Source organism: Dermacentor silvarum, chromosome 1 (genome assembly GCF_013339745.2).
Source record: "Dermacentor silvarum isolate Dsil-2018 chromosome 1, BIME_Dsil_1.4, whole genome shotgun sequence".
Classification (NCBI taxonomy): Eukaryota; Metazoa; Arthropoda; class Arachnida; order Ixodida; family Ixodidae; genus Dermacentor; species Dermacentor silvarum.
Genome location: NC_051154.1, coordinates 264,111,745 through 264,135,813, shown reverse-complemented (window position 1 = coordinate 264,135,813; position 24,069 = coordinate 264,111,745). Strand labels below are relative to the sequence as shown.

The window sequence follows — 24,069 nt, the reverse complement described above, 5'->3', positions numbered from 1 at the left end:
AACGGGAAGATTAACAAAAGGCTACATTGATATAATAAATCAGAGCGCCAGCAAATGACTGCGTACTTTATGCAGATTTGATGCCGCATCCCTAGTTCTCTGAAATGTTGCAAATTATCACACACTGGGAAACTCCCGAGATTAGACTTCTGCGATGTATCTTCAATTATGGCCATATGTCACATTTATGACTGCAAATTTGGAAGTTTGAAGCATCACAACCTTAGTGCAATTTGCAGAATTCGTGGCAGAAGGTATAGGTATATTCCGAAATTATATTGAACTCTGATAATTTTCTTCCCTCTATTTTGTTGCCCAGGTTCCGAGAACATGAAGTTGTTGCTACCAAACGGAAAGAAACACGCGAATTGGCAAGAAAAGCTTTATCCCAATAGGCAACCACTACAATGACACTTATACAGCACCACAGCTATGCCTTGCACGTGCAATTTATTATTATTATTATTATTATTATTATTATTATTATTATTATTATTATTATATAAAAGTTTATCATACGTGCTGCGAGTGCTAAATTTAAAGTTTCCGATAAGCACAGAACTATGGATCCACGGAGGAAGGAAAGAATATACGAGGGAGTATTATGTCGATCACGCAGTGAGACTTCCCAAGCAAACACTCCGTAAAGCTGAAACCCCCTCAATGAAGGGCTTCCGTGAAGCCAACCCTTCGCCTTTTTTCTCTCTCAAAAAAGCCGGCCCAACATGTGACCAAGATCTCGGCGGAATCGGCCCAGTGTGCTTGATTGGTCATTTCACCGCTCATATACGACATGGTTAAGGTGAGATGGGGACAAGCGAAACTCCTCTGAGACAGCGAGTTACTCCAGGAGCTCGACGACGAATCGATCCCAGCCGCGGCGGTAGCATTCCGATGGAGGTAGAATGCAGAGAGAGAGAGAGAGAGAGAGAGGGAAAAAAAAACCCGCTTGTGTATAGGCTACTTAGGTGCCCGTTGAAGAACTTCGTGCCGGTGGTCAAAATTAATTCGGAGTCTTTAATAGCAGGCGTGGCGGCGAATTCGCCGTCTCTCGGGCGCAATATCGTTTTCTCGCGTTGTTAGAGCATACTGAGGTGAACAGGTCGGTCGAATGATCTGCTTCTCCGCAACACAGACCATGACGCAGGTTGCGGGCAAAGGTGTTAGAGTGTTACGTTGAACTGAATTGAGGACTGCCTCGGCCCCGCCGTTAGGGCGCATTCGACGCTGCTGGGAACAGCTCGACGCTTGTCTAAGGGACTGGCGTCGCATTTTAATGGCGATAAAAAGGGGAAAAAAAAGATTAAGGAGATGTTTTTATACAAAAATGTTGAATAAAAAACATGTATAACATGCGTTTTAAATCAAGCAGGCTAAGTGACTGTCACCGCCCCGTTTCAAAGGGGATGCCAATAAATCATCATCCCTCCAGCAGACAACAAACGGCACCGTGTGCACTGACCCTGTCCACGTTTTTACCTGGAACAGCTTCTTGTGCTGCGTCTGCTCGCTTAGTCAAACCTAAAATCGCGCACTCGTTGAAGTAAGCCCTTCCTACACAAGCTCTGCAATGGCTACTGGCATAAATCATTCTTTACTCTCTCTATCTCTCTCTCTCTCGCGCGCGCACACACGCACACACACACGCACAATTTTTTTTTTGAACCTGTGGAAAGCGATGTAAAAACAGACTGTACATTTTGTTTAGTCTTGAGAAAGGTCGGTCTCCGGCCGAAACGTCGACACAATAGACGGTTGTTCTTTAAGAAGTTGCATCAACTTTGCAACCATAACCTGCAACTGCTATATAGTAATAAGGCACTCGCCTCTTCTGAGATGCGCAACGCAAGCCCGGAAAACTTCGCCCACGCATTCAGTAAAATACGCTTCGCGCTGGCGTCATTACCTTAGGAATGCGATTGCTGCAAACAACGTGCTGAAACGGCATCTAGAAGGCCCAGCAAGCATTAAAAAAAAGTAATAAGCGTTCGACGCAGTTAACTAAGTGCACAAGAATAAAGTACAAAGCGAATGACACCGCAAAGACTTCATTCAAATGCAAAGCAGGGTATCAGCCACAAAATATATGCCAAGCACGACGTATAAAAGCGACGACGATTTCTCCGCCGTCGACATGCGCCGCAATAACAAATCAATTTACAAAAGAAAGTATTAACATGTTTTTCCTTCAACGTTCTAAAAACCAGGTCAGACAAGGTGCTGGCCAAACGAAATTAAAGAAACCTGAATAGCATAAATGCAGGGGCGTTGCCCCTTACGGCGGCGCATGAACACCACGTGGGGGTACTCAACCAAAACGAGCGCATTTAACAGGTTCACACGGGCGCGGATTTGAACCGGAAGCTGCACACAGGCGCATTCTCGAAGCCATAGCAACACGTTGTCTCGTGCGAGAAGCAGGAAGAGAATGTAAAGAGCGTACGCACGTTGCCTGCATAGCAAAGTGGGCAGCCTGGCGAAAGCAACGCCCCGTTAAAAATGTGCACACCGTGATGGGGAAATGAAACTAGACTGTCAGCATACCGATAATTAACGAGAGATCAAGGCGGCGCCTGCGCTGACCTAGCCCGGACGGCAGCTTGGTGGCTACCGACGCGTTAAACATCGTACGCAAACACGTATGCGCTCTATAAAAATAAAAATAAAATAATGAAAACTGCACAATTATTGTTTAAGAATCGCGGAGCGTGTAGCCTTTATAGGCCATATGCATCTACAGGCCTATAATATATGTTGCCCGAAACGCTGCACCGATGAGGCTCACAAAGGCAGGCGGTCAAGGCAGAAACACATGCCGGCAACAGTCATGGACCAGTGAACGAAGACGACCGCTGGTTGTATACACTCCTCTCGCAACAATCGGACTCGTTCCAGTAATGTCGTATGTTCTCTATACGGTAATGTGGGCCAAGTCTCTCGTACGCAGAAACCGTATTTAATTCGACCAACCACTTAAATTACGCTCACTTTCGCCTCAAAGAGTTGTCAATGTAGTGTTGCCAAATCTATGCATTTCTTCTTTGAAGCCATTAGTTGTGAAAATAATCAAATCTTCAAATGTGTCTCTGCAGGAGAGCCGTGCTCCCTTGTCTACTTTTTGACATAGGACGCGCTATAGCACAGTTATCGTGTTGCTTCTTAAACGTTAAACCCGATCGATCAAACTAATCTATTGATACCAGATCGTGCTGAGCAGCCTTAACCTAAAATGGCGGTGGGCTTCTCGAGCACAAGACAGGCATGCATTAGCTCTTGAATACTTTCCCTATTTATAACCAGTTGAATAGTAATACACGATGGGGAAAGCATGACAGACGTGCCAAATGACTGGATAGCCGCAGCAGTCCAAACACAAAGTCGATCGGGATTACTGTGCGTTCGACCCATGGTTTTTTGCTCGAAACATCTGCACTCGTCACTATACACTGGCGGCGAGAGTAGCAGGTGTTTCGAAAACGCAGGCGCTTCACTCGTTTCTAAGCCTTCTTGTGGAGCCACATTGCCACAGCACGAAAGCTCCTGCACGCGTTATGTTAATTCACAGCAGTTTGAAAAAGATTAATTAGTCCAAAAAGCGAGCGAGAGAGCACAAAGTCCCGTTTCTCATTAGAAATAACCTTTTTTTTTGGGCTGCAGCGCAATCAGAGGGATGAAACCTGTGCTCATTATTAGACGCTAGCAGCCTTAATGAAGGCGGGGCTGCGCGGTGTCGATGAGACTCTCGCATGCATGCATGCAATGGTTGCTATGTACTTTGCAGGCGAGACGCGCACATTACGCTCTAGACTATATATAGGGCACGGGATGACGCAGGATTTCAACGGAGTGGTTAGTACAGTCCCCCACGGTGGTGTATTGAGCAAACTCCGTATTGCTAGAAATGTTCCCACCTTTTTTATCCGCTCGTGGAGCAACATCCAGCTGTTACGAGCAGCTGGATGGAGCGTTGTAATGGGGTACTTCATAGCCCCCACGTATAACCGCTACGAGATATCCATAACCGAATACACGGATAATATAAACACGCAACGCCATTCCAGAGCTGTATTTGAAAAAAAAAAAAAAAAAGAGGGAGAGACGGGTCGCATAATCGAACTAAGACATGATTAAGAGATGATCCTGCGCGAGCGGTGTGATCCGCGGCAATCACTGGCGCCCGCGACAGAAGAGAGCGCGAATGATTGAACAAAATATTTCGAATACGTTCCAATTTACCATCAACATAGTTTACCGCACTCTCAAGTAGACTATAAGTAACGCGAACCGGTAGATAAGAATGCGGGGCTATTTATTTGACGCTTTTAATGCACAGAAACGGGCTTTTTCTTTCCCCGGCTTGTTTCCCTATAAATACTTGGGTTCCTTCGGGTTACTTCGTCTTGCGACAACGGAAAACGCTGCAGGGAAATCCCATCAACAGCAAATTCCGAGGTTCACCGCAGAATACTTCGGAATGCTGCCGCTCACACAGCTTTGATTGGTTACCCGTATGCTGCCTTTTGCAAACGCTCTCTTAAAAAAAAAAAAAAAAAATGCGGCCGCGCTTGGGCTGCCGTGTCGGAATGTTTAAACAGTTTATTTGGTAACTCATTAGAGCGACGTCATATGTACTTGTACACATGGTCTTCCCGCTAAAGTGTCTTCCTCGTGCAGAGCACCTCCGCAAGCTTCGTTACCGTTAGCCACCGCGCTCGGAACGCACATACCGTAGTCGCGCGGCACACAGCACGTATACCGTGTCGAGCTCGAACGTATATACCCACGACGGGGGCGGGTTATACGGCCACGATTCGCGCCGAGGAAATTCCTTTTCGCGTGCGTGTCGCAGAGACATGTGCCTCTGCGTTTATATTCCGCCGCTGTGGTCGAACGCCCGTTATCTGGATCAGAGAGCGTGGGCGCTCAGGGGCGAAGGCAATCTACGGACACCTCCGACGACCGCGAGCATTGGCATGCCCCTGTGTCGGCGCGCGCTTTTTTTTTTTTTCCACGCGAACACCCACGGGCCAACACAGTGTGGGCACCACACCCTAAGCAGGAGCCTGCGAGAACGAGCCCGTCCTGCAGAGCCGAGAGGCTCAAAGCGAAGCGGCTGGCTGGCCGGCCGGACGGGCCGGCGCCACCACGTCAATACAGCTCCGCGGGTGGGCCTCATGACAGCACCTGGCCTCGCGATGCAGCGCGCGCCGTTTCGCAACGCTTTTTTTTTTTCCCGTCCCCACAGCGAGGGCAAACGCCCGGACATTAGTTCTCAAAGAAACAAACGATGAAGGGGCAACCTGAGGTCGATACCACGCACACCGTGTACGCGGAAATTAAGGAACGAAACGGCTTGACTGACTGCGCGCAGCCACTTTCCCCCTAAACAAGACTGCCGCGGCAGAGGACAGACTTTCTCGCGAAGCCTCAGCCAGTCATTTCCGACCAAAGCCCGGTGGTTCTAACCCCGTGGGTTCTACCTGAACCAGTGAAGAGCAAGCAGCGTGCCCACCTATTGCGTCTTCATTTCCTTACACTGCAGTTCCAGTTTGTGCGCGATGCCGGTTGAATATTATTGTTCGTCCGTCAGGAGTTAAGCTAAGGTGGTGGACGAGCGCGGGACTCACGGGCACCTTACAGCAGAACCCCAGTCACGAAGCAAGCGCGCCACGTGCTAACGTGTAAAAAAGAGCGAATACGCGAAGCGGGCGCAGGCGAGGTCAGAGTCGCCTTCCGCCCGCTTACTGCGCTTTAGACTACGGGCGTTGTTTCTTTGTAACTGCAAGCTCTGCACGCCGACGCCTCATGGATGCACGGATGGTCGGATTATATGAGCATCCCGTTGGAAACGGGGTGGTGTGTGTGCCACCAAGCTCGTTGTATTTACCTTTCCGCTGCGTTCGTTCTCGGCCATCGATCCACTAAATCCTAAAGTACTCCACTGCTCTAAAAAAAAAAAAAAAAAAAAATGGTACGTTCATTTTCTTCCATGTTTTCACTACATTTACACCCGCATAATCCCGCTTGCCACACGCCAAGCAATTTCCCGTACACAGCATCAGCTGTGAACCTGAGGCGGATGGAAAGAAACTGGCCCCCAGGCAGGGGAGAGTCATCACCCACTTAGTTCGCCTTAGCACGTCAAACAGGCAAGCCGCGGGCGTTGACTCGGGACGACGGGTAGGGCACAAAATTGACCCGTCAACGCAGCCAGTCGGTCGACGGGTCAGGAAAAGACGGGCTCTAATCGTTGCGCGCACGCTGACGACGCTTACGATATAGTCTGCGCCGGAAGAGGCCGACGAGCAGAAAAGCGCTCCTATATCCTTTTCCGCGGGCAAGACAAACAATGAGCACGCAGCGACGTACTAACCCGAGTGGTGCGGACGAAGCCTGCACTCGCCATGCCCTTCTCCTGTCAGCCTCGCCACGGCCGGCACATTCTCAAGAACACACATCCTCGGTCCCTCCTGTTAAGCGGGAAAGGACAGCGCTGGAAGCACAATGGGCGTGCTGCACGCTTTAAATTTTGCGCTACGAGAACACAACCAAAGCAGCTGACAGACAGAAAGCAAGACAGGGAGGGAGGGAGCGAAAAAAAAAAAAAAAAAAAAGCATGCAGGACTCCCAAGCAGCTCGGAACGAGAAACGTCCCGCGTCGTACACACGCAGGTGGTGCGCGCGCGAACAATGGGGGAGCGACGGTCAACGCCGACAAAGGGAGCAGCGGCGTTTTGGCAAGCTTTTGTTGTCGGCAGCAATCCAGGGAACCAGCTCCTTATCCGGACACCAATCTCTCCTTCCGGACGATTGGCCTCGAAAAAGGTGCCAACGTGTATACGTCCCTTTACCGCTACATGGCACGCATAACTCGCAACACTTATGAAGTCGCCAAGTTCTACGGAAGCTTAGCATTCGCTGTTCTTCCCGAGTAGCGGAATTAGGCCGAAGATGGTTAGACGCATTTGGAATGCCTTTTGTGGGAGAGGCGCAATGGGATGTAAGGATGATGCGGTGCGCACCGATTAAACTAACGTCGCAAGATCTTCCACGCAAATAAGAGCGTAAGTATTACCTTAACCGCGATGGACACACAATCAAGAACCGATATACGCGAGGCTGTGGTCATCCTTCTTCCGTGTATTAAAGATTATTATACATCGATTTACAAATACAAACGTCGTTACATCTGTTTGGTGATGTAGCGACGTCTGTACAAACAACGCGATATTTTCGGTACCCTAACGACGTCGACGCAATCCCCGCCGCATGTCAAGCATCGTTCGTGCGCAAGTGAGGTAGCTCCAAACGTGCATCCCCTCATGCGGGAATGCACAGGGCTAAGGATATTTCGCGAGAAGCACCGGCCCAAGACAAGTGACGTCCTTGAAGACTAGATCCGGTTACGGGTTCAAGACACACTCAACTCCCTGTGGAACTTCGCATGCGAGACTTCCGTAGCGAGCCGTTGCCCTAATAGGCCTCGAGCCACTTAAATATATTCTATTCAGACATCTGCAGCTCACATAGCAAGCAATATAGCTACCGATATCCACTTACATGCAAGCTGCAGATATCCGTCCAGGTTACCTTAGCTGCAGCCACTTCTATTTGTTTAAAGGGAAGAAAAACTCGGCTAACAATCGTCCGCAGTTCACTGCTTCGCAAAGAACAAGCCGCGGACCTGACACGCGAGAGATATTACAGCAGCGACCAGCGCCTTTATCTGTGCTTCCCCAAGTGCAAATTACACAATGTACTATATCACACCCTACCACCCCGCATCCAGGCGCCTGATAATGTTTTCACCACGACTTCTAGGCTGCAGGGTACACGCAAGTAAAACCCTAGAGGTTAGTGTGCACCGAGTCGAGTCCTCTTGTGCACCTACGTGAGACGCCAATGGAAGCCACAGTCACCGTGCTCGCGGCGTGGAAGGCCCAGAATAGCTTCCACGTACCTTCCTTGCGTTCCTGTTGTGTGTACAAAAGGCAAGCCCGCAGACACGCAAGTTTCGTGGGATAGCAAAACAAGCACTCGACAAAAAGGAACGGTCACCTTTCCTCCTCCCACCTGCATATATGCAGCGCGCAGGCTACGGCGCAGCGAATTACCGCTGGCGAAGGAATGCGGACGAACCTGCCATCGGGACAGGAGCTGCTGCCAAGCGGCCCCCTGCGAGCCGGGGGGCACTTCGCAACAGCACAAGCCCGAGGCGCGCAATGACGCGACACAAGGTTGGAAGAATGTCCAAATGTTGCTCGGCAGGTGCAAACTCTCGCCGAGCAAACAAGTGGGCGCGAGAAACGCTATACCAGGCACACTGCGCGGGCAGATGAACGTACGTTTCTCCAGAGCTCGACGAGATAGTGGACTCCGGTGCCTCCGCCGCCCATCAGCGCGGCGGCACCGGCCGATGAGACAGTGCGAAACAGGTCGGCTCGGGATGCCGACAAGCCGGCCGAGGAAGACGTTTTCGCCAGGCCCACCATGGCGGAGCACCGCTGGCAGATGCGTTGTCCGGGGACAGCCTTGAACGGTCGCGAGGAACTGAGAAGCAGCGATGGATAGCCTCCGTGCTCTGCCGCAGAAACCAGATGTCCGACAGGGAGATAACTTCAACCCCGACACTCGTCACCACGAAGCGTTTGCGGTGACGAAAAAAAAAAAAAAAAAGAAAGGCGCAGGAACCACGCCCAGACAGTGATGCACTCAACTGTTGTGTCAGTTGATGTGGAGGGTCATAAAAAACCCCGCCGTTCTATCCATTTCTCGAACGAGGGCACAGATAGTCTATCGTTGCACAGCACGACCTTCTGGGTGTCCACCGTACTGACACACGACAAAGGATATCAACTGCGGCTGTTCAACACGAGCCTCCTTTTCTCAAAGCGGCGATATCAGATCAGGAGTCGCACTGTCGTAGTTCCGGCAAAGCACGTGCGGAGGCGACGATAAGCAAACAATACACTGCCGTCGGGACCAGTCGAAAGACGCACGATAAGGAGAGTGACAGCAGCGCCGCGGTAGCTGCGGCGCGTCACCCGAGCGTCACGGTGGTCGGAATAGAGAGACGGCCAGCTTATCGGGCGCGCCCCTCACTGAGTCCTGCGAGCAACACGTCAATCGAGCAAAGCCGAAGGCAGGTCCGCAATGAAGAACCCTCATGGCAGGAGGCGATGCGTCGTATTGGGGCCACGTTGCATCACACGGTCACCGCGCAAGCGTTCCACGAGTCACGGCGGACGATCCGCCGGCGGGAGGTATTCGCTCGCCGGGCGACGAAGCCTCGCGGAGAGCCGGCCGAGCTTCCTTCGCGATGAGCTGCGCGGACGAGGGCCGGTCCGCCTCGGCGGGGACGCTGCTACGTTGCCGGCTGCTAGCGGCGAGGCGACGGCGAAAGAAGCGGCGGCCAACAGCGTCTCCTTGGCCGGCCGGGCAGCCAGGCGGCGGCAGAAGCAATGCGCCCACTTTCCCCGCCCTTGCCCAAGCGGCGTGGATGAAAAGCCCGGCTACAAGAGACGACTCCCCCCTCCCGGAGGGAATGCAAGCCAACACAAGAAAAGAAAGAAGGCCGGCCACTTCTACGGTGGGCTACCTCTCCCTACCATGGACCGCTCTCTCGCACACATCGAAGCACTGCGTCTCTCTCTCTCCCTCTCGCCACGTGTGATGGGAAACCAGAGCCTGGAACGCAGGGAGAGAAGGAAACGGCCCTCCACAGCAGCCTCCGACTGTGAATCCACTTTATAGTGACATGCCCCAATGCACGCAGTCAACAACGCCGGCACAAAGCGCAATGACGCCGTCGCGCAGCCTTCTCCCGTCCGAGTCGGGCGCCGTAGGGTGAGCCTATCTTCCAGCGAGGTGTTTACGCCGAATGCAGAGTTCATAACACTCAGTCGCACCTCCGAGGAATGCAGTCATTTTCGTTTAAGCTGCGGCTACTCGCGTAGCCCACGCAGAGCGCGTCACTTGAAGTGAAGCGAGGAGACGGGGATCATTGACCCAGCAATGTTTCGGCTTCGTGCAATCGCCCCTGACAGCTGCGTTGGAGCTGCACAGGCGGTGTACAGTCGAGCGTCGGGATGTCGCCAGCGACTCGCACAGGTACCCTTGAACGCGAGCGACGCAACGCCACCTCGGCAGAGATGGCGCAACCTTCGTGCTTGAATCCTTCGGCATACGCAAGTAGGTGCAGTCACGCGCCTGTCGCGGCAGCACGTCGCTGACGAGCCCGTTTACAGTCACGCTTTGGGCGACGTAGCCGCCATAGGGCGTCTCGTTCGACCAGCCTCATCTCCGGGGCGTGCCCCGGACCGCTTCCGCAATACAAGCGACGCTTGTCTTGTTGGGCACAGAATGAACGCTTACAGCTTGGTCAATTCGTACAGCCTGCATTTGATCCCACGACGCGGATGTCGCCGTGAACGCGATCACTGAAGAGCAAAGCCAGCCACGAAATGTGTCGTGAGCTCGCTAAGGGCTTCCCAGAGCAGGCGTTTCTTCCGGTCGCCGTCCATGTCGGCAACGACAGACCTTAGGCGTCAATGACAAGTAAAATTTACTATATACTGCGGATGGTAATGAAAATCTACTGAACTGCGCAAAGAACTGCCAGAATAAAGGGGGAAGTGGGCAATGCCGTACCAAAACGCAATGCGATGGAGGGATATCGGTTGGCACTTGCAAACCACGTCCGCAGCTGTTCCGCTATACGCAAGCGAGCTGCAGGAGACTGGATAACAAGAAAAAGTGTACAAATAAAAGAGGCGAAGAGTGTGGAAGACGATATCGCATCAGTCGACCAAACGCTTCAGCACCTCGAGCCCCACTGCAAGTCTTCCGGCTGTCCTCCCGAGTTGCCCTAATAGCCACGGCACAGCGTGACCTCCTCCAGCTCATCACACCGCTCGTTCGCAGAAGGCCCGCTGATTGCAGCGGGGCTAGCCCGAGAAGCACCCCGAGCGCTCCGTCGTTCGGCCACGCGTCCCGCCGCCGCTCTTCGCGTCCTCATTAATTCCGTCCCGGCTATGACTCGTTGCCTCTTGGTTTCTTGTTTCTCGTTCCGGCGTCCGAGCCGCTCACGCAACGTAGTAGGCGGCTCCAGTCAACGAGGAGGGGGGGGGCTCTCTCTCCTCCTCGCTCAAGCCGCGGAGAGGTCGGTACCGGCCATTGATCGTTGGCACGGCCAGCAAGCAGTGGCCGGTCGCGCAGCCAAAGGGATGCCGCGTGGATCGCCCAAGGCCAAGCGTCCCGGTCCGGCCACGTTGCAGGCCTGCCCGTGCGTCTCTCTGGCAACCAGTTCCGTGCAGCAGAACCGATGCTGGAGACTGCACGCGTCGTAACTCTGTCCTCAAAGACCCCAGGATATCCCGCTAGAATCCCAGACTTCATCGGATCCCCGTGCTGATCAGGCCCCATATTACTCGTGCCTCTGCGATCGAGAACACCACAAGCGGCCCAGAAGAAGGCTTAGAAATCACTGAGGCGCTTTCGCGCTCCCGAATGTACAGAGCGCGGTTTCATTTGCGTATACTGCACGCCAAGGCACTCTGCACAGCGGCCCTCGGGGCTGTGCCGATGAGGAGCCCCCACGGAGCAGTGTGCGAAACGAGGAGGCCCATCGGGGGTCGCCAGGATAAAAATCCCCCATCATCGAGCAGCTCTGTACGCCCGAGACCTTGAACCTACGCAAAGAAACTCGCTCCGTCGGTTTAAATGGGTGCAGGCTCGACTTTGGTCAAAGAAAGCCGTTAGCGTAACAACCGTGCAAGTCAAAGGCATCGCCGAATTATCCGCGTATGCTATACGACAGTGGCGCACGCGAGATTAGACAGCGCGCTGGCAGCACGCGCCTGCACACGTATGGAGAGCACGTACGCCAGCGTAGCAATACCCCAGGGAGCAAAAAAGAAAGTTTCTCCGTAGAGATCGCAGCAGACTCGGGAAATAGACTGCAATTTTTCGGAAAACTCGGGTGACGCACAGCAGAAACAAGCCTCCGAGCGAATTCTGAAAAAAAAAAAAAAAAAAAATTGCTGGAGCAGGCCAGATAGCAGCTTAATCCCGGCCAGTGATTCACATTCAATGCGGCATCAACGGCTGACGCACGTTGAAAACGAACGTTCTTGCTGCGTCTGTGTGCCCACAAGACGTCGCGCCAAATGAGCGCGCGAAAGAAAGATCACGGCACTTCTGCTAGTGAAATCAGAAGAGCACAAATGCATCACTGCATTTTTCGGTTCCAACAGGACACGATGCGCGTTCATATTCACACCAAAACGTAGTTACGGAAGGGGGGGAAAAAAAAAGGGGGGGGGGGGGTTAGAGGCATGGACCATGACTGAGGCGCCTCGCCCCATTGCCGAGATCTGAACTACACCGTGGCCATTGATGACGTGCAGAGCATTAGCGGAAGGAGGCATGCTAATACATCACTCGTTACATGGCGAAAAAGACGGCTTAGCATGTGACGAATTGTAGGGACACGCGATCAACGTCGCTTCCGGGACTCAAAACGAAGTACGAGCCTAAGTGATTGGGAAAACGTATACTAAATGCGCCGCATACCGACACAATACACAGGTTAGCATCTGTGCCAGTACCAGTACAACTGTTTGCGCGTTGAACAGAACAAAAGGACTTGCGGAACGAGCAAGCTGGCAGGACCCTGCGCAAATTATTTCGAGTAAAAAGTTGGCATTTAGCTACAGTCACAGCTTGGGACCATATCAATACGTATACATGCTCATACGGGTCCCTTGTATTGCCGCCACTTATCTTTTCCTAACTCCTTCAATTCATAGAAAACTACACAAATAAGCATGCAAACCGTCCCAAGGAAACGTCCAGCAGCATCGACATTGTATACGGTGGTAGAGAGAAAGCAACAATCCCGCTCTTTCTTTGTGTCCACAGGAAGCGAGTGCCGGAGGGATGGATCGGGAAGGCCTATTTCAATGAATGCAAGGCGGGGGGGAATGCACAGAGGCAGCGGAGACCTCGACTCGCAACTTCACTGCAGTGGGCAGACCCTCGCCTACGGCCCACGCCGGCGCGACAAGGGCGCGGTCCTTCGCCAAGAGTCGGCAAAGGACGCAGCAAAAATCCCCGGAGCTGGCCACTTGCCCCACAGTCCTTGAGCGCCGAGAACTCCTCGGATAATGAAGTGAACGTCGCTCGAGTTTTTCTCAGTTCTCTTTTCTTTTGTTACCCTCTTCCTCTTGCGTGACTGTTCGATGAGTACAGTGCATATCAGTAGCGCACCCTGGAACTCTGCCAGGAGGAGGGGGGTTGAATTTTTGTGCGGCGGGGAGGGGGGGAATCAAGCACTTTGCATAATATGCAATTTCCTTGCTTTAGCTAGAGGAATCCAACAGGAAATAAAATGCTTAATTATAATAATGACACCAAGGATGATTACTGTTTATTTCTTCAGCGTTTTACTCTAAGTAATTTAAGAGTGAATGAATAAATACGAGACAGTGATAGAGTGTGTTTGTTAATGAGGAAAATTCGACTTCAAACCACTTCCTGAATTGTAGTGGCAATGTGAACAGAGCACTGAAGCTACACGTTCGACTGGTGGGGCTGGACGCAGGGGGGTTACAACACCCGAACCCCCCTTCCCCCGTCGGTGCGCCACTGGTCGTCGAAAGCCACTGCAGCGTGAGAGCCCATAGCGCCGCGTGCGCTCCGAGCCGTTCGTCGTCGTCCTGCCGCTGTCCCTGCAGTCCGACTGGCAGAGGCAGCAGCAGGCCCGGGATCGGCCCACGGAGGCACGGCAAAAAAAGATTCGGCGAACCGGTTCCGCAGCCGCCGCCTCCTAATCGCTTCCAGGAGAAGCTCGGAAGTGGGCACGACGCGGGGGCACGGCACTCGGCCGTTAGCGATACCAGCGCGTGCTTAGAGCCCCTGCACCCCCTCGAGATGTTCGTCCAGCGATTGGCGTCTACAGTATCACGAGGCCAGTGCGAGTGTGGCGCAATAGGTCGCTCGGTGTAGCTCAAGGCGAACGCGCCGCAACTCGAGTTCGGGAAGAAACGAAATCGAAATCATCGAGGAAGGAGATCATTTTTGTCTTCACAAGTGTTCAAAAGTTAACTTCACTAAGGGCTCCAAGTCCAAAAGTTATAGCTCGGGTAGTAGAGGAGCTTTAGTGGAAAGCCCCAAATTAATTCAGATCGATTCTGCAACCATTCAGGGCATTCAGAGTAATTTATGACTTTTTAATATATATAAACTCATCCAAATGCAGCTTCTGCGGCTGCGAACCGGCCCTGTGGCCCGGTCAAACGTACGTACATCCGTCACCAATAGTGACCGGCTTGAGATACTTCATTAACACACCTCACGCGATATTTATTATAGTTTCCGCAACGTCCTTTGTGGTGGAACAGGTGGGCGAACCTAGGACACTGGAAAGAGTCGGGGCTTTTTCTCACGAGGCACGCGCGGCATGCGACGACCTTCGATTGCTCAAGTAACTCGCCACTTTCGCCGCTGGGCCAAGGCAAACATTTGCTCCGTACCCTCCCCCTCCTTGACGGATGCCGCTGAGGTGAAGGTGTATATAAGGCTGAATGCAGGCACGGCGGACCGAGGTGAACTGCGCATACCGCGACGGCGGGCACACATTAAGGATGCATGTAGAAAAAGCGCGGCTTCGTTGGAAAAATAAAACGTTTGCGGGGCTAAATCGCACGACACGAGGTTTGGCCCTTCTAACCAAACAAGCTGCGGAGCTCAGCTGCAGTGGTCGACCTGCCGTCCCTTCGAGAGTCAAACGACTGATGCGCGTCAATATCTAAGTCTGCATATAGAAAAAAAAAAAAAAAATAGGGAGAAGCGGACACATGCTCACATTTGCGGATCTAAGCTCGAAAATTGTTTTCTGGCTTTCCGCAATAACCAGCGTCGACGCAACGCAAGGATAGTCGCGTTTGCGTGCACGTATAGGCCCCACGTAAGATGCTCCTGCAGCCACAGTACGGCTGCAGAGACGAGCACGCTTTGCTGGCGATCGCGAGTGGTCCTTTTCTTCGCCTCGGCAGAGAAAGTGCAGTCCCGAACGTCACACGAGCTGTGGATCGACACCACAAAATAACGGGGAGAACGTGTGCCGCAAAACATATCGATGCTCCTCGCCGGCACTTGGGCCGCGCTGTCGGTCACACAATGCTGCTCCCATGCCACGCGGGATGCAGGAAGAGAGCGTGCGGGGGAAGAGGAGCCAGGACATTGGTTCACCCCCTCCGGCAGCGCAACCGAAAGGAAGGCCCCCCCTGCAGGCACTGTTCCGGGCCGCTAGAGCCGGCGCCTCGCTAATGCCGGCCCGATCGGTGACCCGAAGCAGACGCAGGCAGGTGGAAAGGTTATGTGTATACGCACAGGCGCAATACGACACGGCGAACAGACCTCTCTGCATTCCGCACTAAACCTTTTCGCACCTACCCTCCAACCGCTCCTCCTCGCAAACTTCAGCCATTTCCGCGAATGTCAGACGGCCAGGGATTGCACTGTAGAGCTTACTCGAAAGCAAAATTTCGTACGCTGGCCACATATGACCGGCCACACACACACACACACACACACACACACACACACACACACACACACACACACACACACACACACACACACACACACACACACACACACACACACACACACACACACACACACACAAATCGTAACGTAGAGGGTAGCAGTAAAAAAAATTGCATTTAGCTGGCAGCTACGCCTTCGTGGTGTGAGCGGAGTCATAATCGCGGTGTCATGCAGTGCATACACAGACCGGAAGCTGGCGCTCAACGTGTGAAGCTACGGCCAGATTCAGTAGATAAAATAGGCTGACCCAGCACCATCACGGACGACATTTTAACGCGCACCATACACATGGTGGAGTAACAGCGTCCTAATATCCAGGCCACTCTGGAACCTGCACAAGAGCGAGGCAAGTTTGCACTCGCCAACGACCACGCGCAGACTTCATAATACGCTCAAGACACAAGAGCAATTTCATATAGTGCAGCAACAACCTTACGGCGAGACCTGGTGATCTAGCACTAGTGATCAGTAGCAGGTAAAGATAACATGCAACGCAATGACCGGTAGAAACAAGCGAATGTGCAAGTTTACAGGGACAAATATGGGATACCAACGCAATACCATCCAGCAGGACTAATGAAGGAAAGCTCAAAAGTGTCATGGAAATAGTTCAATGCCACATCAACATCTTTGTCACTTGCGAGTCGCTAAGGGGTATAACCGAATGCCTGCACGGTGGTCAAAGACACTCGACCTCACGTACGGGTTCCGCACAACAGTAGCCAAGGAATGCAGGGAACATGTGGTAGTTTGACTATAGTAGCTCATTTAACAAAGGCATATGAAGACTGGAAAATTTTAACGACATAAGCGGGAAACGAAAGAGCGGGAAAACGATGTTTATCCCGATCCTTGAATACCGAACAACCAATCGAGGAGGTAAAAACCCAAACGACATGTTCTCCAACCAAGCCATCCCTCAGGCTCAGATATACGCAAGGAGCCCACCAAGCACTCAAGAAAAGTCATTCTCGGCGTGCTTCTGCTCAAATTGGCACTAGGAAGCGACCGCACCGAAAGCTCACCTGGACTAAACGGTAAATCTTGACATTCATTAAAAACAGTGGCACCATGACCACGCAAGAACTTCTCAGTAAGATCAACGTATTCTGGAACAGAGGAGTTAATGCTTTCCAGAGGAAGCATCGCATAGTCGTATCTATACACAAGGAAAAAAAAGCTGCCTCACTTGAAAATATTAAACCTGTTTATCTGATAACTGCTTATAAATTAATTGGCGGTGCGAACACCGATGGCATCAATCTGCCACGAGAGCACCTCTAAACCTGGCAGGAATGGTGTGCCTTGAGCTGCTTGGCCGCTTTTATTTCGGCCAGCGTACTCAATGCCCACTGTATCATATACCTGCAGGTATCGATACACAAGACTAGGCTTCGCACTGACCCTTAGCGTCACGAAACGGTGAGGGGCCAGAAGAGAAGGAACACACCTGTCAACACAGACGAGGGTAGAAACCAACCTTAAGTATCGCCTGCTAACTGTGCAACATAGACGGGTCAAATGTTAAAACGTACGCGACCGAGCTGCGACCTCACCCGAGAATCGAGAGTTAAATTCACCGAGGCGCGTGGTGCCAGAAACTCACGAAGAGCGGGCTTTTCCCCAGAAATGCATCCTTCCTTACGTCACTACTGGAACTCCCAAGGACGCCGACGTCACCTGCTTTCATCTCGACCGGCTTGATACACTACAAAAGCCTAGTTATAGCCTAGTTCATCCTCACTCCTCATTTGCAAACCAAGCCACATTGTCAACTTTTCCTCCCCCAACAATTACTTCGGCTGCCATACACCACTCCCCTTGTTGCACAAATTCATGAAAGCTTGCAAGAAGAAAATCTGCTAAACAACTTGTTTTGTAGATTTTTCTTTAGCAGAGCATTCTAGTAGGTTATCTTTTCGTGGACACTCATTTTCCCCTTTAACAAATTATTTCTACATTTCAATTAAAACAACAGAATAACTTCCCATATAGGCTTCGTTACCTGTTAGTTTCATGTGGTTGCGATTAACTAAAATCGCTCTACGTTTGTGGACATTGCGTAACAGGCATAAAAAATCGAACGCTGTATACCTGTAGCAAGACCGTCGAGAAACGCGCGCGCCGTTCGAGGCACACTTCGTCAAATTCACACTATAGGCCGACAGGACACCGATTTTGGTTCGCCGACTGTTGGCGACAGCAGTACGCAGGACGGCAAACGCTGTGGCCAACAGTCGGCAGAACCAAAATCGGTGTCGTGTCGGCCTACACAGTGAGTACGGACACGAAGCGAGCGCGATAAGCCGCCTGGAGGCCACAGGGCCGATCGCGCACGCTCATTGTCCACACACCTCGATCAAAGCAGGCAAGGGGGGGCCCGGGGCGCGCACGTACCGCGTCGATGCTGGCGGCCAGTTCGTTGACGGCGCGAGCCAGGGCGCGCCACAGCCGGCGACGAACCGAGAGCCGGAACGAGGAGGATACTTCGCCGCGCGACACCCGCGTGCTTCGGAAGCAGATGGCAAGAGAACCGCGCTGATGGTGGTTGCTCCTCCTGGAAGTCAGCAAGGCGCCCACGCCCCGGTGGAGGCCCATGCCACCGTGTATCACCGAAGATCAAACGCAGGAGCAGTCGTAGCGCGTATAGCTAACGCGTTTCGTGCGAGCACAAAGTGTCCACCGAGTCAACTGCGCACTCCGCTTAACAGGAGGGTCTTTGTAAGGTTCGGCAATGCGCGCGCACTTTCTGCCGCCTCCGAAGATGCCAACCCTGCGTTGTGCGCGGATAGTTGGGAACACGTGCAGCAAGAGGGTCCGCGCAACTCCTATACGTGGAGTTGCTGACTGGCAAAGGCACCCGACACTGTTATGTCTGCAGCGCTGTTATCCGCAGGCAGCACAACGCGAAAGTTCTTCTGCACACTCGCGTGTTGAGGAAACAACGTAATGCGTGAAGCAAGCGGTCCAAGAGCGACCGCAGATGTCAAGGTCCCTGCTGCGTGCTCGAACCAAAACGAATTCCCGGCCAATGATTCCGCTACACGAAGCAGTCTCGTTTTCCGCCGTCTATATGCTGCGGAGCAATTGGCTGCGAGCAACGACCCGTGTCCCACGGGAAGGGCGCTAAGCCTCGCGCTTTTGCAGTTCACCGAGCAGGGCCCCGCAGTCTGAGGCCAAGGTCTAAGCAGCGGCGAAGAAATAAGGGAGCTGTTATACGCACAAAGCAGGCGCAAGGAAAGGCGCGTCGGCCCTGATACGCGAAGCACGAAGAGGCGCAGCTAAGGAAGAATACGCCGTCGACATATCATGCAAGTAACACGCTGGACGTGCATACTCAGCGCTAGAAACAAAGTGCGCCTGCCAGTAGTAAGCGGAAGGTGTTTTGTTGCAGGAATCCTTCAACACGCTTTCTTGACAAACAAGTCCTTTTAGGAGCTGCTCACTTCATGACACCATAGCCACTTGATGCGCTACAGGAAAGAGGCGACATCGGGACCAAAACATAGCGAGCGATGACACAAACTACCTGCGTGTCTGGATGATAGAATTCTCCCGAGACAACCCAAATCGCTCCTCATGGAACACGGGTGGCTCGTACTACGTAGCCTTTGCGTGAAATGGCTTACACAAGCAAGTGTGATGCGCAAAGAACGCGCCAAGTGACACGCCTCGGACCAGGCAAAACACACACACACACAGGAGCGCAAACACGCACGCAAAAAAAGACCGCGTGGATATCTTCAGACAAGAAACCCACTTGAGGTTGCGCGCTTTCTTCTAGGAAAGTGCCGCGCGCCGGCTCCCGGCGCGGTATTAAGAATAGCTTCGTCGAGAGTCCTCAACCACGTGCGCAGCTGATGAGGACGGCGACCCTCCGCCAAGCAGCGCGTCCGTGAAACGCCGAGCACGGGTGGACGGGAAGAAAAGGAAAATGTCAGCAAAGCAGGTCGCCTCCAGCGTTCATCATCGAGAGAATCGTCCGTAGGTGCGACGGAGCATCACACACAACACTTTACACACGCCGTGCGATGGAAACCATAAACCGCCTCAGTGAGGCACACACACACAAACACACGCAGTCGGCGGCGTATATATACGAAGCGTCGCCCCGCACAGTGCGTCGTGGTCACGGAGACATCACAGATGAGGAGAGCGCCCCGAAGGCACCGCTCACACGCCGCAGGATCGAGCGTAAATTTTCGGGCTCGCCAAATGATGGTGGCCGACTGAGCGGCGCATATGCCACATCGTGCACGCGGCGTGCGCAAAGGCAGCGGTCACCGCCCACGACGTGCTATACCCTCCTCGCTCTTGTGGCATATGACAGCATCCCTTCCCGATCTCTCGATGTCCTCTCTGTTTCTTTTTTTTTTTTTTCCTCAAAGAGCGTTGGCCCGAAGAGAGGCGAAAGAAACCAAAACAGGGCACCTCGTTAGGCTGCTGCGCCCGTAGCGGGAGCAGCGCCCGCCACGAACACCAACCCGATAGCTCGCTCAAGCGCAGCAGCAGCAGCAGGCGCGCTCCCGCGAACACGGCTCGAAAACGCCCAGCTCCGAGATGGGGGAGTCACGCTGACGACGCTGATGGTGCAGCGTTGATGCTCATTGCCACCTCACTATTTCCTGCACGTTTCCACAGTGCGGACGTTAAAGCGACCGTGTACACACACACACACGCACACCTCCGCGACCCGGCAGTCGGCCGAGAGACCGAATTTGACTCATCGGTGTTATAGTCGCAGGTCAATCGCGATATTAACTCTTCGATAGTGCGATTATTTCTCAGGTTAGGTCAGGCTTCGACATTATAGGGCAGCCCAAGGAATTTCGCAGTAAAAAACGGTCCAAATAAACGAAAAAAAAAAAAAAATATCACTCTGGCAGCACTCCGCGGCGCACAGTGAAAATGAAGAGCGAGAAAAACAAACAACTGCGCATGACAAGGAATATACAGCGTACGATCATTATCTTGCTTCTACAAGCCTAATCTCCATTACGTCAACAAAATTAGAAGCACACGTTGGTGATGGTGTGTGGTGTTTAATCGCGCAAGGGCCACGAAGGGCCAAAGTGTCGTGAGTTGTCAATGAATAAATGTATTCTTAATGGTGTAATATGGCTGTAGAGGGGCCTAAAGGTTTGTCGCTGTAAAGTGCGCAAGAAATACAAGTACAATGACTATTGATGTGTACTATTACCGTAAAATACACGTTACAAAATTTGGCGTCAGTGCCAGTATAGATAGCACTACTGCCCCACCGCGGCCCTCGAACGCCAAGGACAGGCAGGCACGTCCTCTACAAATATCTACTTGCGCAGCAGCATCCCCTGGAGAGATGATGTGTTAGAAATTGCTTGGGCTGACACCATGTAACATCATTCAAGAAACTAACTGTTTTGTTCTCAAACAACGGCTCCACGCCTAGAAACATTGCTGCATGGAAGGGAATATGTGCTGCTTGTAAACTAAAAAAATATAAAAAATTGGGTTTTACGTGCCAAAACTAACTACCATGAGGCACGCCGTAGTACGTGGGGGACTCCGAAATAATTTGGACCACCTGGGATTCCTGAACGTCCACCTAAGTACACGGGTGTTTTCGCATTCCGCCCCCTTCGAAATGCGGCCGCCGTGGCCGGGCGCGACCTAGTGCTTTGTATAGCTATATAGGCGAAAGTGCTTTTATCGTTCAGTTTCTGGTTCCTGACACTCCAGCAAAACACGGAGGACGGTCAGCCTCTCATCCCACCTACCACAGACATTGGGCAATTATTTGTGTGTATCACTTTGTTAATGATGGCCCATTCCCCAAGTGCGGCTTAATTGCGTGGAGCTTTGTTTCAGCATCCCACATACGGTGCCAGTAGATTCTGACTATTTTTTGCGCAGGTAGAGGGCTCACACGTCTAGGGAAGTAATATCACTGCAAGTGTTGCTTTATTTAATTCATAAGGGTGCAGCCATTTGATCTGCGAGCATGTTACCCTCGATGCCTTTATGGCCAGGCACCTAGCAAACTACGACACGCTGGTTAGTCATATATGATGTGCACAGAACTGACTAAAACTCGTTGAGTACGGGGATTTGGTGTTTACGAAATTAGATAAACGCCTTTAGAACGCTTAAGGAGTCGGTGACTCCTTAAGTGCCTTATGCCTTATGTAGTTTTCTGACGTGCTTCACAGCAAATAATACTTTCACCCATTACTTTCGCTCGCAAACACGGTCGTTAAAAAAAAAAAAAAAACTGCATTGCGTGTATATGTCACTCCCGCTCCGCGCGCTAAGAACGAGCATATGTACTACAAGAGAAACGCGTTAAATAACGCCGCAGAGACGTAGGCAACATTCGCGGCACGACATTTCATAACGGACACGCGCAAGCCCCCTCATAAAAAAAAAAAAAAAAAAAAAAGATCTTTCCAAAAAGCCACGACGCGGCCTCCTTATGGTCCAAGACTGCGGCAAATGCAAATATGTCCTAGTTAACGCGAAATGGCGAGTCCTACATATTACATCGCACGCAGTCCACGGTGGAGAACATATAGCCGTGTCAAGCGGGCGACACGGTACAACGTCACCGAGGTGTAGTGCGCGAATGAACGCAAGCAAAACGCGCAGGCGAAAAAAAAAAAAAAAGCAGATACCACGCGCGACGGCTTTTTTTTTTTTTTTTTGACGCCATCATGTCAGGACGTGGCGAAACGGCTTTCCTTTGGAGCAATGCATATGCGCACATTCATGCATGTATGCATGAAGGGCGTGAGCGCATTTCATTACGCCACCGAAATCACTCCGTCCCAAACTGACACACTCCGTGCTGGCACTCGAGAAGTGCACGAAAAAAGAAACAAAAATACAAGGGTGTCGAAGGGCGCCCATGCCAACACCGAGAAGGCGCGCGAAATACCTATAGCGGCGGTATTTCGTAGGCGCGCGCGCGGACAAGGAGGAGTGGGTGGGGGAAGGCGAGAGAAGGGTCGAGAGCAGACACGGGAGAGGAGAGCCCGCGATCCTTCTCGACAGCCGACAAAATTGGCCGCCGTTTCTCGCGTTTTGTTTTCCTTTTCCTCGTACAGCTATGCGCTCTAGTTCGCCGAAAGCAAAGCGTTAACTTATAACCAGGTTGCGTAGTTACAGACGAGCGTCGAAATAGCCCGAAATTAATGGCAAAAAAAGAAAGAAAGGAAAGGCAAAGAATGGAATGTGGGTCAAGCAAGATTTGGTTCAGTGGTTTCTTGGCGGGATGTATATAGTGACCACCGATGAGTATCAGCGCATCAGCACGAATCCCCATCGGCAGCGCGATTACCTTGACTATAAGATACACCCCGCAGCAGTGCAGAAAAACGCGCTCACTCAAATGCCGCGCCAACGATCGTGATCGAATCAGCGCGGGCTTCGCCGAGATTTATATAGCGACGCGGACTGCCCGGTCTTCGCGTCGCCTGCACGAGAGGCGCGACGAAGGCAGCCGATTGCTCGCTATCTCCGTCGTGCCTCTCCTTATCGCGAGTTCACGACCACACGGAGTAGTGACAGGGGTCATAAGGTTTTGTGAGCGAAGCATGCTATATGCGACAGGAACGCGCGTTTTTTTTTTTTTTTTTTTTTTTCGTGTCACCTCACGCACGTCAGCAGTGTATTTTGCGCCACTGCCCGACTATAGCATACCACCACGACGCAAGCGCATGAATTGCCCTTCCTATACCACCCACACAACACTATAAAAACTATTGAAAAAAAAAAAAATACGGCAGAAACCATCTCACGATGAATGTCGACGGCAATGAGATTAGCATTGAAACAAGGGTAGGGACACGCCACATTGCCAACGCCGAAACGTGTATGCAGCCATGCAGGTCCTTTCTCGAGCTGCACACTGTAAACTCCCTATATAAGAAAAGTACCGCCATCCTTTGATAAACGCCGCTTCTCTCTCTCCTGTATCTCCGATTGGACGATGATAGCGCTCGCTTTTCACTTCTTTATATTTTCTTTTTTTCCGCCTCAGAGTCATGTTGAAAGTCCTCTGCGCAGCCGCAGTCGCCGGCGGCGGCGGCGGCGCGCGCCCGGCCTGAATGCTTCAACGTGGACTTTCTAGGTGCGCCACCGTCGACCTGGCTTTCGCAAGCAAAAAGTAAAGAAAAAAGCAAGCGCTTTAGGAGAGGAGGCGGCGGAGGAAAGAGTAGTTGGCGGTACTTCTCTTATATAGGGACTTTAGCGCACCGCACACACATGCGCCATCTAGCGCCGCCGCCGCGAAGTCCGCGCGTGGCGCGGGTTCGATTCCGATGAGCAGCGAAGAATTTTTAAAGGATTTTTTTTTTGTCATTGAAATGCGGCACAGACACTTGCCCAGTTATCCCAATTTGGCGTCAAAGATGCACTGAAGAGCGGCACATACCCAGTGCTCAAAGTTGGTTTCGAACTGTGCCATCAGCGCTGCCGCCC

General features: G+C 52.1%; 1 protein-coding gene across 8 annotated transcripts in view; it reads right to left on the bottom strand.

The window, feature by feature from the left end:
- LOC119437131 (formin-binding protein 1-like) overlaps positions 1-24,069 on the bottom strand; it is a 260,696-nt gene that overhangs the window by 53,632 nt on the left and 182,995 nt on the right. Inside the window, exon 1 of one of the 8 annotated variants that reach the window (XM_037704190.2) lies at positions 8,346-9,108. The exons of the other annotated variants lie outside the window; for them this stretch is intronic. Within the exon in view, the coding sequence (XP_037560118.1) occupies positions 8,346-8,492 (147 nt within the window). The 5' untranslated portion in view covers positions 8,493-9,108. Of the gene's footprint in view, positions 1-8,345; positions 9,109-24,069 lie in introns of those variants that run through there. 8 annotated transcript variants of the gene reach the window in all.